Source organism: Lagopus muta, chromosome 3 (assembly GCF_023343835.1).
Source record: "Lagopus muta isolate bLagMut1 chromosome 3, bLagMut1 primary, whole genome shotgun sequence".
Lineage (NCBI taxonomy): Eukaryota > Metazoa > Chordata > Aves > Galliformes > Phasianidae > Lagopus > Lagopus muta.
This window is the reverse complement of record NC_064435.1, coordinates 94,103,763-94,120,060: the sequence shown is the minus strand read 5'-3', so window position 1 is coordinate 94,120,060 and position 16,298 is coordinate 94,103,763. Positions and strand designations below refer to the sequence as shown.

Here is a 16,298-nt window from a genome sequence, read left to right as displayed (position 1 = left end):
GAAAAAGATGACCATAAATGAAGAAACTAACAGAGCACGTGCAGTTTTAGCATTTAACACAAAGCTGACTGGACACGAAGAAAATTTCCTTGGATGAATGGTTGGACTAGGAATGATTTGTTATGTGTTTTTAGCGCAATACAAACTGAAGTTGAGGACAACTGTGTTTTCTACAGCCAACCATTTCCCACCTTGAATTTTACACAATTTGTACCTGATAAACTGTGCCATAAAATTTCTACCAAAATGGCATTTGTGGCAATGAGAAAAGCACCCCAACACCCTTGAAAGGAGAGAGGTAATGCTTCAGGGATGCTATACAGCTCTGTGCAGTGCTGGACATGTTGTCACTGGGGAAATACCAACCTGTACTCAACAGCTCATACTCTGAGACTAAGTTAATTACAGTAGAGCTACTGATCGTCTTAATTTTCCCACATCCCTATGCTTAAAATTATCTATTGGTCAGTGTTAGCAAGTTCTCCATTCAGATTTTTTTTTGCTGCTTTTGACTTGATCCCACACAGAAGCCTCAGCACCTATGGCCTTTGCTGATTAGGCACAAGAATAAAGAGATAACAGATTTCTCTCATGGGCCATCAGTTGCCATGTTTGAATATCAGGCTTTTCTGTTCACATACCACTGCTGATAATAAATCTTACCTGTAGAAGATTTATACTTGCAGTTTTTCAGATATGGTGGGATTTTTTGTTTGCTTTTGTTTTTGTTTTGTTTGCTTCCAACTTTCATATTGTCCCGGAATAGGATAATAGTTTGAAAAAACATCTGGGTCAAAGATTTCCCTGAAGAATTTTAATGCTTTTCCATTTAGTTTGTCAGCATCCTACTGGCCCCTGGGATGGAGATATTTCTTAGTTTCCTATGCAGTCTTTGACATGTGGCTTATGCAAAGTGCTTTCCCAGGGGATTGTTCTTCAAAAAAGGTGACCTTCTGCTAGGAGAGCAAAATAACAACTGAATTGAAAAAAAAACAAAAGAACAAAAAAACAAACAAAAAAAAACAACAATGAAGGTCACAACAGTCTCCCTGCTCAGCTACAAAGATAAAGCAGTGGAAGATGTAAGCTGCATTTACATGAACATGTCATAATGTAAAGAGAACGATGTAGAAAACTCATTGATTTCATAGAATTCCATTTCTGGATACCCCTGAAGAAAAGAGTTATAAAATTATTAAAATCTGTAAGAAAATATATGAACTGATCATCTGTTAGAGCATTCAGTCTGGGGGAATGAATGCTGTTAAGGAGGAGGCAAAAAGCAATGGGAATCGTGGCTCATGGTCATCACTGTTCCTTGGCTGATTTTGGAGAAATTACGCATGTCTCAGTTAAGTAGCCTAGAAGCAACCAAACACAAGAAGCAACATGGGACTTTTCTCTTCAAGTATAAATATTAGCTACTAAAGTGCTTATGGGTGACTAAGTTAGAGGCAAGGCAGCAAAGGGAGCCTTGTAATCAGCATCTACTTAGGCCACCTGATCAAGTGGAGGCTTCTGACGAGGCCTTCCACCTCCAGCTCCAGGAGGTGTCGCAATTGCAAGTGTTTGTCCTGCTGGGGGACTTCAACCACCCCAGACATCTGTTGGAAAAGAAGCGTGGTGAGCTGTAGACAATCCAGGAGGCTACTGGAACGCAGTAAGGATAACTTCCTGAGTCAAGTAATAGACAGCCCCAACAGGGTGATGCAGTACTGGACCTGATGCTCATCAGTGCAAATGAACTGATTGGTGACATCAGGAGTAGAGGCCTTCTGGGCTGTAGAGACCATGCTATGGTTGAGTTCATGCTTTAGAGGGTTATGAGACAGGCAAGGAGTAAAATTAGGATATCAAATTTCAGGAAAGCTAAATTTCAGCTCTTCAGGGAGTTAGTCAACAAAATACCCTGGGAATCTGTCCAAATAGACAAGGGTGCAGAGCAGAGTGTCAGATCTTTAAGGAAGCTATCTTCAGTGTGCAAGAGCTCTCCATCCCCAGGTGTAGCAAGGCAGGAAAGGAAGGCAAAAGATATGTGTGGCTGAACCAGGACATGCTGGTCAAACTGGAGAGTAATAAGAAGATGCACAAGCAGTGGAAAAAGGGACACGTACTTTGGGAAGAATATAAGGAAGCTGGGCTGTGTAGGGATGGGGTCACAAAAGCCAAGGTCCAACATGAACCAAACTTGGCATGGGGTGCCAAGAGCAAGAAAGGCTTCTACAGATACCTCAACCAGAAAAGGGAAGTCCAGGAGGGTGTACCCTCACCAGTGAGTGACAAAGACAACCTGGTAACAACAAAAGAAGTTTGAGATACTCAACAACTTTTTGCCTCGGTCTTTTCTGATAACTGCTCATCATGCAGTTTCAAATCTTTGGATCAGTAGAAGAGGATGGGTGAAACAGTGTTGCTCCCACTGTAAGCCAAGATCAGTTTCATGATCATCTGAGACTGGGGGCTCCATGTGTACTTGGTATCGATTACCTTAGAAAGGGATATTTTAAGGATCCCAAGGGGTATCAATGAGACCTTGGAATAGCTGCTGTTGACACAGACGGTGTTAAGCAGCTGTCTGTTTTGCCTGGCCTATCTGACGATCCATCTATTGTGGGGTTGCTACAAGTAGAAGAGCAACAGGCACTGATTGCTACAAAAATGGTGCACAGATGGCACGACCACACCAACAGGGATTCCTTGCTCCCCTTTTGTGAGTTGATTCATCAATTGGAGATTCAGAGAGTGATAAGCAAAACTCACTCACCTTTTAACAGCCCCACATGACCAAGGTATAAATCCGGTGGAGACTGACACCAGACTACTGTGGTCTGAATGAAGTCATACCCCTACTGAGTATTGCTGTACCAGATATGCTAGAACTCCGGTATGAATTGGAATAAAAAGCAGCCAAGTAGTATTCTACAATTGACATTGCTAATGTCTTTTTCTCCATTCTTCTGGCCGCAGAATGTAGGCCATGGTTTGCTTTCACCTGGAGGGGGGCTCAGTATACTTGGAATCGTCTGCCCCCAGGATGGAAATACAGTCCAAAAATTTGCCATGGGTTGATCCCTACTGCACTAGAACAATGCAGTGCTCCTGAGCACACACTGTAGATTGATGACATTTTTGCGTGAGGCGATACAGCAAGGGAAGTTTTCACAAAAGGAGACGGGATAATCCAGATCCTTCTGTGAGCTGGTTTCACTATTAAGCAAAAGAAAGTGGAAGGATCTTCACAGGAAATTCAGTTCCTTGGTATTAAGCAGCAAGAAGGACATCATCACATCCCAATAGAAGTGATCAACAAAATTACACCCATATCTCCACCCGGTAGTAAGAAAAATGCACAGTCTTTTCTGCGCAGAGTGGGCTTCTGGAGAATGCATGCTCTAAACTATAGCCTCACTGTTAGTTCCCTTTATCAGGTGACATGGAAGAAGTTTAATTTTAAGTGGGGTCCAGAGCAGCAGTAGGTTTTTGAGCAAATTAAACAGGATATAGCCCGTGCCGTGGCCCTGGAGCCAGAATGGATGTGACAGGATAGAAAGAACATCCTTTACGCTGCTGCTGGAGAGAAAGGTCCCACTTGAAGCTTGTGGCAAAGAGCTCAGGAGAGACTCAACACCTGACCCCTAGGATTCTGGAGTCAAGCATGCAGGGGTCCAAAGAGTACTGCACTCCAATTGAGAAGGAGATATTTGCCACATGTAAGAGGGTTTGAGCTGATTCCAAAGTAATTTGTACTGAAGCGGAGCTCCTTGTAGCATCTTGACTGCTGAAACTCAACTGGATGTTTAAAGGAAAGGTTCCCTCCACCCAACATGCTAAAGATTCCACTTGGTGTAAGCAGACTTCGTTGATTACTCAGCAAGCTTGAATGGGGAACCTCAGTCATCCAGAAATCTTAGAAGTGATCATGGACTGGCTTGAAGGTAAGAAGTTTGGAACATCACCAGCAGAAGAGGTACTGCATGCTGAAGATGCCCAGATTGAATTACCAGAAAACTGAAAGAAATATGATCAGGGAACAGGGACTGTCACACAGAGGGGAAACATCACAGGTGGAAAGCTGCTATGGGGAGCCCTACATGACAAGTGGCAGAGGCCACTGAAGCAAAAGTTAAGACAATTTGCTGAGGTGAAGGCTGTTTAAGTAGCCTTAGATGTTGCTGAATGGGAGAAGTGGCCAAAGATTTTTCTTTATACTGACTTGTTAATGGTGGTAAATGCCTTATGCGGGTGGTTACAGCAGTGAAAACAAAAAACTTGCAACAGAGGGGTTGCTGAACTGTGGAAATACATTGCTGCCCAAATAAAGAATATGATTGTAAAGGTGTGCCATGCAGATGCTCATGAGCCCAAGAATTGGGCTACTGGAGAAGAACAAAATAACCAACAGATAGATCAAGTTGCCAAAACTGAGGTGGCTCAAATAGACTTGGACTGGCAAATCAAGGTTGAATGATTTCTAGCTTAGTAGGCCCATGAGACCTCTGGCTATCAAGGAACAGATGCGACATATAAATGGGCTAGAGAACGAGGGGTGGTCTTAACTATTGGATGCTATTGCACATACTATTGTGAAACATGCACCACAATTAAACAAGCCAAGAGAAGGAAACCTCTCTGAGGGGAAAAGTTGATAGCAAAAGTGTAAATATGGGGAGGTATGGCAGGTTGATTATGTCACCTTGTCACGATCTCACGATGGTAAGTATTATGTGCTTACCATGTTAGAGGCAAACCTGGGTGGCTTGAAACATATCTTTCACCTGATGCTACTGCCCAAAACACCATATTAGGTCTCGAGAAACAAGTCCTATGGAAACATGGGACATTCTCCAGAAAGAATTGAGTCAGATAATGGATCTCATTTCAAAAATTCCTTTGTAAAATTCCCTTGTAAATACTTGGGGCAAAGATTGAGTGGATTTATCATATCCTTTATCGTGTGCCAGCTTCTGGTAAATTTGAACAATACAGTGTGTTGTTAAAAACTATGTTGAAAGCAATGGGTGGCAGAAAATTTAAGCACTGGGAGAAGCATTCAGCAAAAACCATCTGTTTGGTCAATAGCTGAGGATCTATCAGTTGACATGGTCCTGCCTAATCCAGCTCCCCATGCGCTGTAGAGGGAGATAAGGTCTCTCTAGTACATGCAAAGAGAATGTTGGGAAAAGAAGCTTGAGTCTTTCCAACTTCTGGAAAGGGCAAAACTCTGTGGAATTGTTTTCACTCAGGGACCTGGGTCTACTTGGCAGATAATGCAGAAAGACGGGGATGTTCATTGTGTACCACAAGGAAATTTGCTTGAATGCTGGGGGAGTGTCTTGCTCCAATTTATAGGAGGGAGAGGAGGTTCTTTTAATATCTGCATACCTGGCATGAGATTAAGAAACAACGGTTCAAACGTTGGTCCAACCAGTTTATTACAAATCCTAATCAGGGAGACGGGGAAGGGAAGGAGGGTGATAGAAAAGACAGGAAAGAAGCAAGAGTTGCGTAAAGTGGGGATGGTCACCACCAGGATCCAGCAGCGTCCCGTTGCACGGCGTTTGAGGTCCGAGGCAGAAGCAGCGCGGGGGGAGCAGCAGCAGCGTGGCGGCGTTGGGCAGCAAGCAGGCAGCAGGAGGCGGTCATGGAGCCAATGCGGAAGGAAGCAGCAGCGCTCAGGCAGCAGCCCAGGAGAGTCCGTCAGCATGCGGGAATTCCGTAGTGAGGAATGTGATGGCAGACACCTCTGTTCTTCTTCAGCATTGTGGTAGAGCACAGAGCAAGTCCAGGAGGGAGAAAGGCAGGTTGTGAGGCTTCTCATGGCAGAAACCTCCGTTCTTCTTCATGAGGAATCTGTTGCCAGAAAACCTAAACCTCATGATTGTAGGTCCCCATTTTATTCTTCTTCTTTCCCTGCCTACATGACATCCCTGGGTGCTTGAGCAAGACACATGTGAGGACCCCCTGAGATGGCCATCATCCTGAGATAAGTCCACACAAAAGAGCACTTCATGGCCATTAAGCTGCAGTTTCTCTCTCTCTCATTGCCCCTGGCCTTGTCCATCTGTGTCCCTCAGACAAAGGATTTCACAACCCTTGCCCAGGACTTGTTCATCTGTATCCCCAGCAAGCTTTGAGACAATGATGTAACAGAATAATATCTTACAGGGAGTGCTGTCAATAATTCCATATCTGTGTGTGTTTAACGATGTAAATTACTGTTTGTATGTGCATTAAGCATGATATAGTGATGTGGAATAAGGGGTATAATGACATAATTTTATGATTGTTATCACTATTCCACATCATAACATTATGTAGTATGGTTGGATTTAAAGAGTTAATGCTCCATTTTTGTGGTTTGTCAATTTTTCTGGATTCCTGGCTCGGAAGAGAACTATATATCCCAGAAGATTTTCACTGTTCTATTTTCTGTTTAGAGGGAAAGATAAAGCTCCTTGCAAATCATAAGACTGCCCTTTTATTGCTTGATTTTGTCCTGTGCTCCCCAGCCATCTCACTTTCACCATTAGAGTAAGGCCTTTGGTTTTGAACACTCTCTTACTCTTCTTGATTTATTAGCTTCAATTCCAATTACATTGTAATATATTGTCTCGTCTTTTCTTATTCTATATCATACTTAGTAAGTCAGTTTTCTCCCACAGCTCATTGCTGCAGTTATGTTTTTAGAACTACCTCTCTGCCTTTTCCCCTTTTCCTCCATCCTCCTCTCCCAGAGTGTGGGTCTGTGGGTTCTCCTGCCTCATTTGTCATGCAACGAAGCCGAACCAGCCCTGAAACCATCAACTGACCTCTAAGGTCGTTCAGTCCAACCATCCACATATCCCCAGTATTTCCCACTAAAACCAAGTTCCTCGGTACAATGTCTAAATATTTCTCAAACACCTCCAGGGACAGTGACTCCACTGCATCCCTGGGCAGCCCATTTCAGTGCCTGACCACTCTGCTGGAGAAGCAGTACTTCCAAACATCCAACCTGAATCTCCCCTGGCTCAACTTCAGGCCATTCCCTCCAATCCTATCACTAACTACATGCGACAAGAGGCCGACCCCTCCCTTCTGATAGTTGTAGAGAGCAGTAAGGACACCTCTGGGCATCCTCTTCTCCAGACTGAACAATCCCAGCTCCCTCAGCTACTCCTCATCAGGCCTGTGCGCCAGACCCTTCACCAGCTTTGTCACCCTTCTCTGAACACACTCAGAGCCTCAATGTCTTTCTTGTCGTGAAGAGACCAAAACTGGACACAGTACTTGAGGTGCAGCCTCACCAGGGTTGGGTGCAGAGGGATGGACACTTCTCTCCTCCTATTGGCAATGCTATTTCTGTACAAGTCAGGATAAGGAAATAAAATGACCACAGGGGCGAGACTAGTATAAAGGAAAAAAGTTGTCTCAGAAGAGTTCTTATAGGAAAACAGTATTTTAAGTCAAACCTTCCAAAAACTGTGTAGGAAAGCTGTAAGAGAGAGAGAAAGAAAATCTACTTTCCCTCCCTAACAACATTTAATGTAAAAACAAATTAGAAAATGTGACCAATGAGGTATGATTTCTAGAAGCACTTATTTACAGAAAAATTTACGCACTATCCAGCTACCTCTTTTGTAAGAGTTGTCAGCTGACAAGCCAGCTGTCAAAGTAATGACTGTCTGTAGATTTACTGGTTTATGTAAAAACTGAGGCTTAAGATAGTCCTACATCTCTTCCTACTGTTCCTTGAATGGTAATAAGTAAGAAGCTGTCAGAGGAGCGGCTTGATAATAGGAACAGCCAAAAATTTTAGTCACATTCATAGCAGCGTTTTATCACTGCATTTTTCATGACAGTCATCCCTGTCAGTTGTTTGAAAAAAATCAGTTTCTTAGATTATATAAACACGTTCTTCTCTTCCTTTTTCCCCATTTTCAGAGATTACAACATGAAGCTTTGCTGAAGATACATGAAGATATTCTACATACTGCAAGAATGCACCTTTTTTTCTTACAAATCTTGAGAGTTATAAAATAAGCTGTGTAGTTATTAGAACTTAAGATAGCATATCAATAAAACAATTTCATGTGTATTACTAGTGGCACCTCTTTTGCTCTGAATACAGTACAAAATACCAAACTCCTTTCCAAAGACAGGAATCTAAAAATCATCAAACCAAATTATTTGTTTCCCTAATATATTTACCAAGTGCAACAAAGTGATTACAAAAATCAGAACCTCACAGCTCCTCATCTGTACAACTGAACCTATGCTTCACATACTACGAGTAGATACAGACATTTAACATCTAGGGGACGAAGAAGAAAGAACTTGCACTTCTTGCTGGAAGAAAACTGATTTCTACTTTCTACAGTTCCAAATGGAAAATGGAAATAAATCAATTTTTTTTTAAGCGAGTAATTCTTCAGTGAGAATTGCACCTGTACAAGGCAAAGAAAAAGAAAGTATACCCACTGTTTGAAGTGCAGCACCTTGCAGCAAATATATCTCAAATTATTATTACATGAAAAGCTTTAGTGCAAAATAACAGTTCTGCTGCAGAACTTGATGGGTTAACTAGAAAGTACGTTGCCAAGGGCAGCCTTCTCTAGGGTTTAAAGGTAACTCTAGTTATCTTACTGACTTCATTTTGTGTTCCTATTAAGAAACAAAGCCGCATATCAATTTTATCAGAGTTCTATGAAGTTGAAGTAAACTCTTGAAGAAGTTGATGGTGTGTAAGCCATGCAAGGACCATTTGAAAACCTGAAACTCTGCTTTTCAATTCAGTGAATTCCAACAAAACTAACTGCAGATTAGAATGAAACAAACTGTAATGAAAACTAGATGAAACCAGTATTAATTATATAAATGCGTAATTTAGAAAAGAGAATGAATTTGTCTTTGTTGCTAAAACCACAGCGTTTAACCCTTTTGAGCTGTGACTGGCATAAACGTCAAGCTACAGAAAAGAGTATTCTCCAGGACTCTGAAAATTTCAAAACTGAGTTTCCAGGAAAGAAAAGCTAGAGTGAATGCAATGATGTCCACGTGGCCTGCTCTGCACATTTCGGCAAATGCACCCAGGACAGTTTTGTTAAACAGCAGCGGTACATGTGGCTTTACAGGCTGTTTCTATAGATGATGTTTCTGCCGTAAAATATTTGTAATCTATGGCTTATCTTCAGGGACTGGAGGTTGGAGTTGAGCAGAGGCAGATGCTTTCCCCATTCAGCATTAGCAACTTTTGCCATTGAATTTGCACATGTACGTTTAGAACTGAGTTCTTGACCTCTGACATCAGCTTCCACAGCAAACCGAAGCAGACACTCTCCTCTATACTAGAGTGCAAAGAACTAGTTACACTCACAGAGCCATAGCACTGTAACACATCTCTAGAATCTGCAATAACAAATGCATGTAGCACTGCAGGCCTGACACTACTCCAGTTTATGGCAGGCTAAAAAGAGTTGAAGGAGAAGAAAGGAGAAATAAAACATTATTTTCCCCCTAATTCAACCACTTCAGTTTCACTCTGTAGAGTACAGCTAAACATTTCAAAGTCTTGCTTGGAATGCTTGCCCCTGGGACATCAGAAGCTTAAATAATAAAGTCAATTTGCCTCCTGATATATTAAGCACTCTTTTTCGGATCAACAACTTCATTATCAGATAATGCTGGCAAAATGTTAATTATATTAGATTTTTTAAAGGGATTTTAAATATCACATGCCAGTTTTCAGCTCTGGATCCTTACAGTGCTGATTAGACTGGTCTCTGAACACAGAGCTGAAGACACATACTTTAAATTAATACATCTGGCATACGATTTTGAAAAAATATTAAGTCCTTTTTATAACTGTGTTTCCAGTTCTGTCAATTTCTTTCCTTTATAAATAAACCAAATAGACTTCAGCTGTTCCTCCTGGCAACCTGAAAACAAGTCAAATAGTTTGATTTGGATGTTCATTTCCTGACTTAATTGAACTTACATGTTTTGCTAAACAATACACTTCTCTTAACATCAGTTATCTGGTATAAACCTGCTTCAGATTCCAAGCAAAGTTAGGGAAAAGCAAATACTTACATTTCAGCTCTAGTTTGATGAAGTCAGTATTTCCCAGATTCTCAAGAAATACTCCATCTGAGGCTGATGTTTTGAAATAGAAAGAGATATCCGCACTGGTTTCCCCTTGGAAGGTGGAGAAGTGAAGGTAGGATGATGATGTGATGAAGGAGGCTGCATTCCAGTAGTTCCCTGAAGGGATGAGACAGACAAGAAACAAACATTTGAGTGCTCTCTGGAAATTTGAAAATGTTAACAGTAATATATGCTACAGCAGTGTCTGTACTAAAAGAACCAAGACATCTTCCTTCTATTACTTTCTTTCCCCTCTTCTGGTTGCTTCATGTCTAGTTTCTGATACCTGTATTCCCGAATTCTTGATTTATGATTTTGAGTAGAACATTAATGTGCTTTTAAGAGAAGCCCTCAATAGAGTTCTAACCATGTAATAGTAACACTGAGTTTACAGGTGATACTCCATAAGGGCAAAACGCTGATTTGGTGGCTGACTCACCTCAGGCACAGGTCTTGTATTCATATATTGCCTCACTCAGAGCTAATCCAGAATTACTCTACACAGCATTACACATTTCTGAAAATGTTGCCAGATCTATTAGAAGTCTGTTAATATGTACCACAGGAAGAATCCTGTATATGAAGCTACACAGTATAGCACAATTAACACAAGCCCCTAAGAACCCTCTAAAATGTTTCCCCTGGAAAAAAGATTGTCATTAATGATATCCAAGCACTATAACAGTACTTAGCTAGTAAGTACTAGTACTTAACTAGGAAGACAGTCAATATTTATGCAAAATAGCATCACATCATAAACACAAAAAAATATTCACAATATATTGGTGTAATGCAATGGAAAGCACAATGACAGCAGAGCAGCAAGATCCCAGGCTGCAGCAAGTGAGGATCAGTCCAAGCACAGTAGCAGTGGGAGTAAAAATAAGAAAAAGAAACTGCTTATCTTCAGAAAGCCTGTAGGGTCCTCAGGTAGACAAGGACCTCCAAAAGAGATACCCTCATCTCTGTTGCCAACCCTTAAACAAGGCCTGGGAAGGGTGGATCCTGGCTCCATCCTTTCTGGACTCTCAAGTACATTTCATGCACCCGAGCTCCCCTGGCTTGAAGAGTGAGCCCCCAGCACACAGCTGGGGGAATGTGTGCTGTTGTTCAGGATGTGCAGATGTTCAGTACGCTGTCACTGACGTCCTTGGTTTTAACTACCGACATGGCTTGCAACTCTGCCTATTGTTTACTCTGACCATCCCCCTCTCCAAAACAGATTATTTCAGTAGAGAGATGGTATGCCATTGCTCTCCACTTGCTCAAGTTATTCTTCCTGGACCCATCCATATACCAGGCACCTTCAGGAATGGGATATTTCCCTTCCTGAAAAGGACTGTTCTCCAGTGTAGCAACCACTGTCTCTTCTGGCACATCACTGTGATATGTCACTGGGCTTAGGATCTTCTGAAGCTCTTTTTTCAACTGTGACAGACGACTCCTCTGGATGAGGTAGGCAACTTACTGTACCACTGAACGTGCTTGGCTGCCTGTCTTAGAAAGGTCGGTCAGGTCTTCCAACCCTTTGAACTGTCAAAATTGTCTTAACTATAACTTTTGTTCAGTTTATTGGGTCTACTGCCTGTAAATCGGAGTAGGCAGCCAATAACTGATTCTTCAGTCACACTATACCTCCCTTCTGCTCTGTGCCAGATCTGAGACCAGAACCCTTACGGGGCTTGAATGGAATTCTGTCTCTTCCATGTGCCCCAGCCAATCTATCCTGAATGATATAGATATTTATTTTGGCTAGAAAGAGTAGGATCAAATATACTCAATGACTGTCCCTGTTATGGCTCCAAGATGCGCCAGGGGAAATTTAGGCTGGATGTTAGGAAATACTACGTGTCTGAAAGAGAGGTCAGGCACTGGAATGGGCTGCCCAGGGAGCTGGTGGAGTCACCGGCCCCAGAGGTGTTTGAGGAACGTTTGGATTTTGTGTTCAGGGATATGGTTTAGTGAGAACTATTGGTGACAGGTGGATGGTTGGACTGGATGATCTTGTAGGTCTTTTCCAACCTTGGTGTTTTGTTTCTGTGATTCTGTTATTCTTTGATTTTGTTTAACAGCTAGTTTTGGTTGCTGGCCACAGCAAGGGAGGATCCACTCAGACATAACAGTAGTAAGCACAGAAATAAGGGAAAAGACACTGCTTACATTCAGAAGGCCTACAAGGCCGTCAGGTACAGAAAGATCTCCAGGTGAGATGCTCTCATCTTCATTGCCAACCCTTAAATGAGGTCTGGGAAGGAAGGGCTGGATCATGCCTCCACCCCTTCTGTTTACTCATGTGCATTACATGCATCTGAGTTCCCCTGGGCTGGCCCTGCCTTCCTATTGGGTTCTCAATTACTGTTTTGAGCCATGACTTAGCATTTCCACTACAGCATGTAATCAGTGATAGACTGAAACATATAGTATGTATATATATATTATATAATAATGCATATAATTATACATATGCAATTCAGATTCATTCATTTCAAATTAAAATTATTAATATAAAGTCACTAATTCGCAACATTTCAGCGCTCGCTATTCTGGCTAAAATACACAGCAAACCACTTTCTATTGCAGTTGGAGCCCTCAGAGATCGATTCTCTGTTCTTTTATTTCTCTTGCTAGCACTGGATGTATGTAAAGGAGCATACTGCAGTTCCAGAAACTTAACACTGTTTGTATAATACCACTGGCCCTCACCCATCTCAGACGTTTCACAATTTGTGTAATTTGAAAATCTCTATTCAAATTTAAATTGAAGATCTGAATTATCAGAAGAAGGCTGTAGGTTTAAATACTTGTGTACTCTTCCTTTTCACATTTCCATCCCATTTCCTTAATTTAATTCTACCTCCCTTAAGAGGGCAGAATGGGTGGTTTTGAAAAAAGAAGCAGCTTTCCATTTTACTTCAGTCAATTCCAGGAAGAAAGTTGCAACAGAGATTTTGTGTGAGTGTGTGTGGAACATGTATGTATGAGCAAATAAAAGGGGACCAAATAGGCTTCGTACAGTAGATACACATATATATTTTCTGAACTACCCAGTTAGGCTATGTCAACTGATTTTCAACAAAAGTAGCATTTGTTATTTTTTTTGTCTATGTTGTAGTTTCCACAGAAATAAATAGGAGGCACTACTTTTGGTGCAATCTACATATGCGGAATCCAAGACAATTCCTCTTCACTCAGTGCAGCCCAGGAAAGGCAGAAGGCTGGACAGCCATCACTTAAGTTTTCACTGACTATGAAACAGTATTAGCAGCCTCTTTCAGGGAAGAACATTACCAAATTATTATTCTATTTTCTATCCTAACCTATCCTATCCTATTCTGCTCTCCTCTTCCTCTATGTCCAGCAACATCTAAATCAGATGTTCAAACAATTGAAGGAGCAAACACCATCTTACAAGTTAAAAGATGTTTATTTTCAGGTTCATTTATTTTTTGCCCTAATGAAAGGAACATGGCAAGACAAATTCTCCATTTTTGCAAGCTTCCAGCTTTCCATTTTCTCCTTTTGTGACCAATATTTAGATTTCAAAATTAATGTCAGAGGAATTTTTTCTTTTCCCCAGCTCCATACCTTGTCCCACTCACATAACTATAACATCTGGCTTACAAAGAAATCAGATTATTTATCTGCAGACTGCTGCAATCTGATAAGTAGACTCACCTTGTTCCCAACTTAGGTGTGCTAACACTGAAATAGGATAATACAGGAGAATTAACAATAGGATAACAGTTTGCTGAAGCTTACTATAGGACAGAATGGGATGTTTCCTTTAGTGACTTGAGGTAGAATTTCAATGTATGGGAAAAACTACTCTTCAGAATGGGTAGGATGTATTCCACTACTACAGATGTAAATCAGGAAGTGGCATACTGACCTTAACATCTTTTATGTTCTTATAGAACTTGAATACGTCACTGCTTTAAAATCTCTTCAGCTTATCCAATCTTTTAGCATTACAAAGAATTTTCTCCAACACTGCTATAGCTGAAGAGACATGATTGGAATTAAAAATCCAGCAAAAAACAAAAAACAAAAAAACCCTATGTGCACACGAAGCTTTGAAGGTGTTCTAAAATGTGTGCAGAACGCCTTCTTATGTTTTATAATAATGTGGCATATGTGGCCATTATACCTGGATACAAAGCCTAATGTTCAGTTTTCTGTTTAACTCTTGCAAGTATTTCTGCTGAGCAGCTTTAGCCAACCAGACTCTCAGAGGAAAAGATTAAAGCCTTCCTCCTGATTCCATCAGTTTTAATCTTGTGGGAAGAGAAGTTAAAATGATTGAAATGACAACATGAGGAATCACATCTAGCTTTGGAGGGCAATAACCAAACAATAACCATAGAAAACTCGAGACATTGACATGAACTGACACTACTTTTGTTTGAATATGGCCGAATCAGAGGTTTCTGCACAAAAAGAATCCAGGCTTTGAACAAATTTCCTGGGCTTTCTGCCATCAAACCTTACAACTGAGTGTTGCTATCAGAAAAATGGCATACAAGAGAAGTACATGTCCTTCTAATAATCTTGGCATGTGAACATGTATGTTGGAGGTGCCCACTCCAAATCCTGGATTTTATCTTACTGAACAGAAGCACTCCGCAAAAGGCTTAAACTGTCTGAAAGTAAACACTACTAATAAAAGGTAGAAGTAGGGTGGTAAGTTGTTCCTCCTGCAAAAAGGCAGGGGAAGAGAATCTGGTATCTCCCTTAATTGACACTGTCCATTTGAGCTTCAAACAGTATCTGTCAGTTACTCAGCTTTTAAGGTCAATATTTAGCCCAGAATCGTAAAAACACAGACAAACAAAAATCTAGGCAGAAATCACAAGCTTTTGGAATGAAAATAATTCACATCAATAAACACGTGTTGCGAAACAAAACTGATGACTACGTGTCTCCATGCTTTTTCTGCTGTCTTTCCTGTTTCAAGGTCTATCCCATAATGAAGCTTTCTCTCAGCAAACCTCCTTCATTGCATGATTCAACTCCACGTCTTGTAATATTCATGTAATATTGCATCAGTTTATTTGGTATGGACATATCAGAGAATGTGCTAATAGCTTTTCCTCTACAATTGTTGAAATGAAAACTGGAATTACTGTTTTTTCTTTTTAAATTTATTTTTATTTTTAACCAAGAGAGCTGTGCCCTCTTGGTCAATCTTATTTTTAGCCTTAATAACATTCACTTCCTGCTTCAGGAGTTGTCAAGTCCTCCAAGTTGTTGGAGGCTGCAAAACAGTAGTTAGACGAACAACATACTGTACAAACCAATGCTTTGTTGTGGTATTTATCCAGTTGTTACATTTTCTGCAGTATTTCTGTCACTAGCCTGCAATCTTCAATTTCCGCCTGACCAAGCCAGGCTCTAGATGCAACTTCAGATTAGGGTGTTTCTCTCCATGTTATCTTAATTGCTGAGTTTATGCTCATCTCTATGATCATCATGCCAGAATTCTGAAGGCTGAAATCACAGGGGAGGTGAGTTTTCTTGTTTGTTTCTATGTTTCTTAACAGCCTTGCTATTATTTCTCATGTCCCTGCTGGATCACAGCACATCCGGAGAGATGTCATTTTGACCAAACGTTACTTCTCTGAATAGAATAAAACATACAAGTTACCATGCTTACTGGATCTGTGAACTTATGCACTGCAGTGCCTGGCACGTTTGCAGAGGTAGCTTAGTGTAGATGAGTCGTGTGTTAGGCCTGCCGTGGTCCTAAACATGCTACCTGAGGTGAGGGAAACAATTATTCAAGCTAACAGTGATCTCTCTGATTCTTACAGTAATGGAAGGAAAGTGGTGTGAGAGGAGATTCAATCATGGTATCAGCTCATCTGCGCTACACTTTAATAAGTTATAAGGCTTTTATTCCGTGCTCTGCTACGTTGGGTATCCTGGCTGCATGACCTCAAAAGTCTGCCTGGAGTTTTCAGAAGTGTTCCCTCATAATGCAACTCCTTCTTGTGCCACAGGCATGTCAATATCACCGTGAACATGAACAAATATTGCTATAGTGGCCAAAGTGATGAAGAAGACAGGCTAAAATTTCATCTTCTGTTGGTTTCACAAGAGACATACAGAGACATTGCTTGGCACTTCTGAGGCCAAATTTGTTATGTATAGCCACAGTTCTGTAGATAGTTCTT

General features: G+C 41.1%; 1 protein-coding gene across 2 annotated transcripts in view; it reads right to left on the bottom strand.

The window, feature by feature from the left end:
- Positions 1–16,298, bottom strand: part of CNTNAP2 (contactin associated protein 2) — a 654,845-nt gene that overhangs the window by 89,136 nt on the left and 549,411 nt on the right. For both annotated transcript variants that reach the window (XM_048939493.1, XM_048939492.1), the window contains exon 16: positions 10,072–10,242. In XM_048939493.1, coding sequence (XP_048795450.1) covers positions 10,072–10,242 — 171 coding nt within the window. The remainder of the gene's footprint in view (positions 1–10,071; positions 10,243–16,298) is intronic.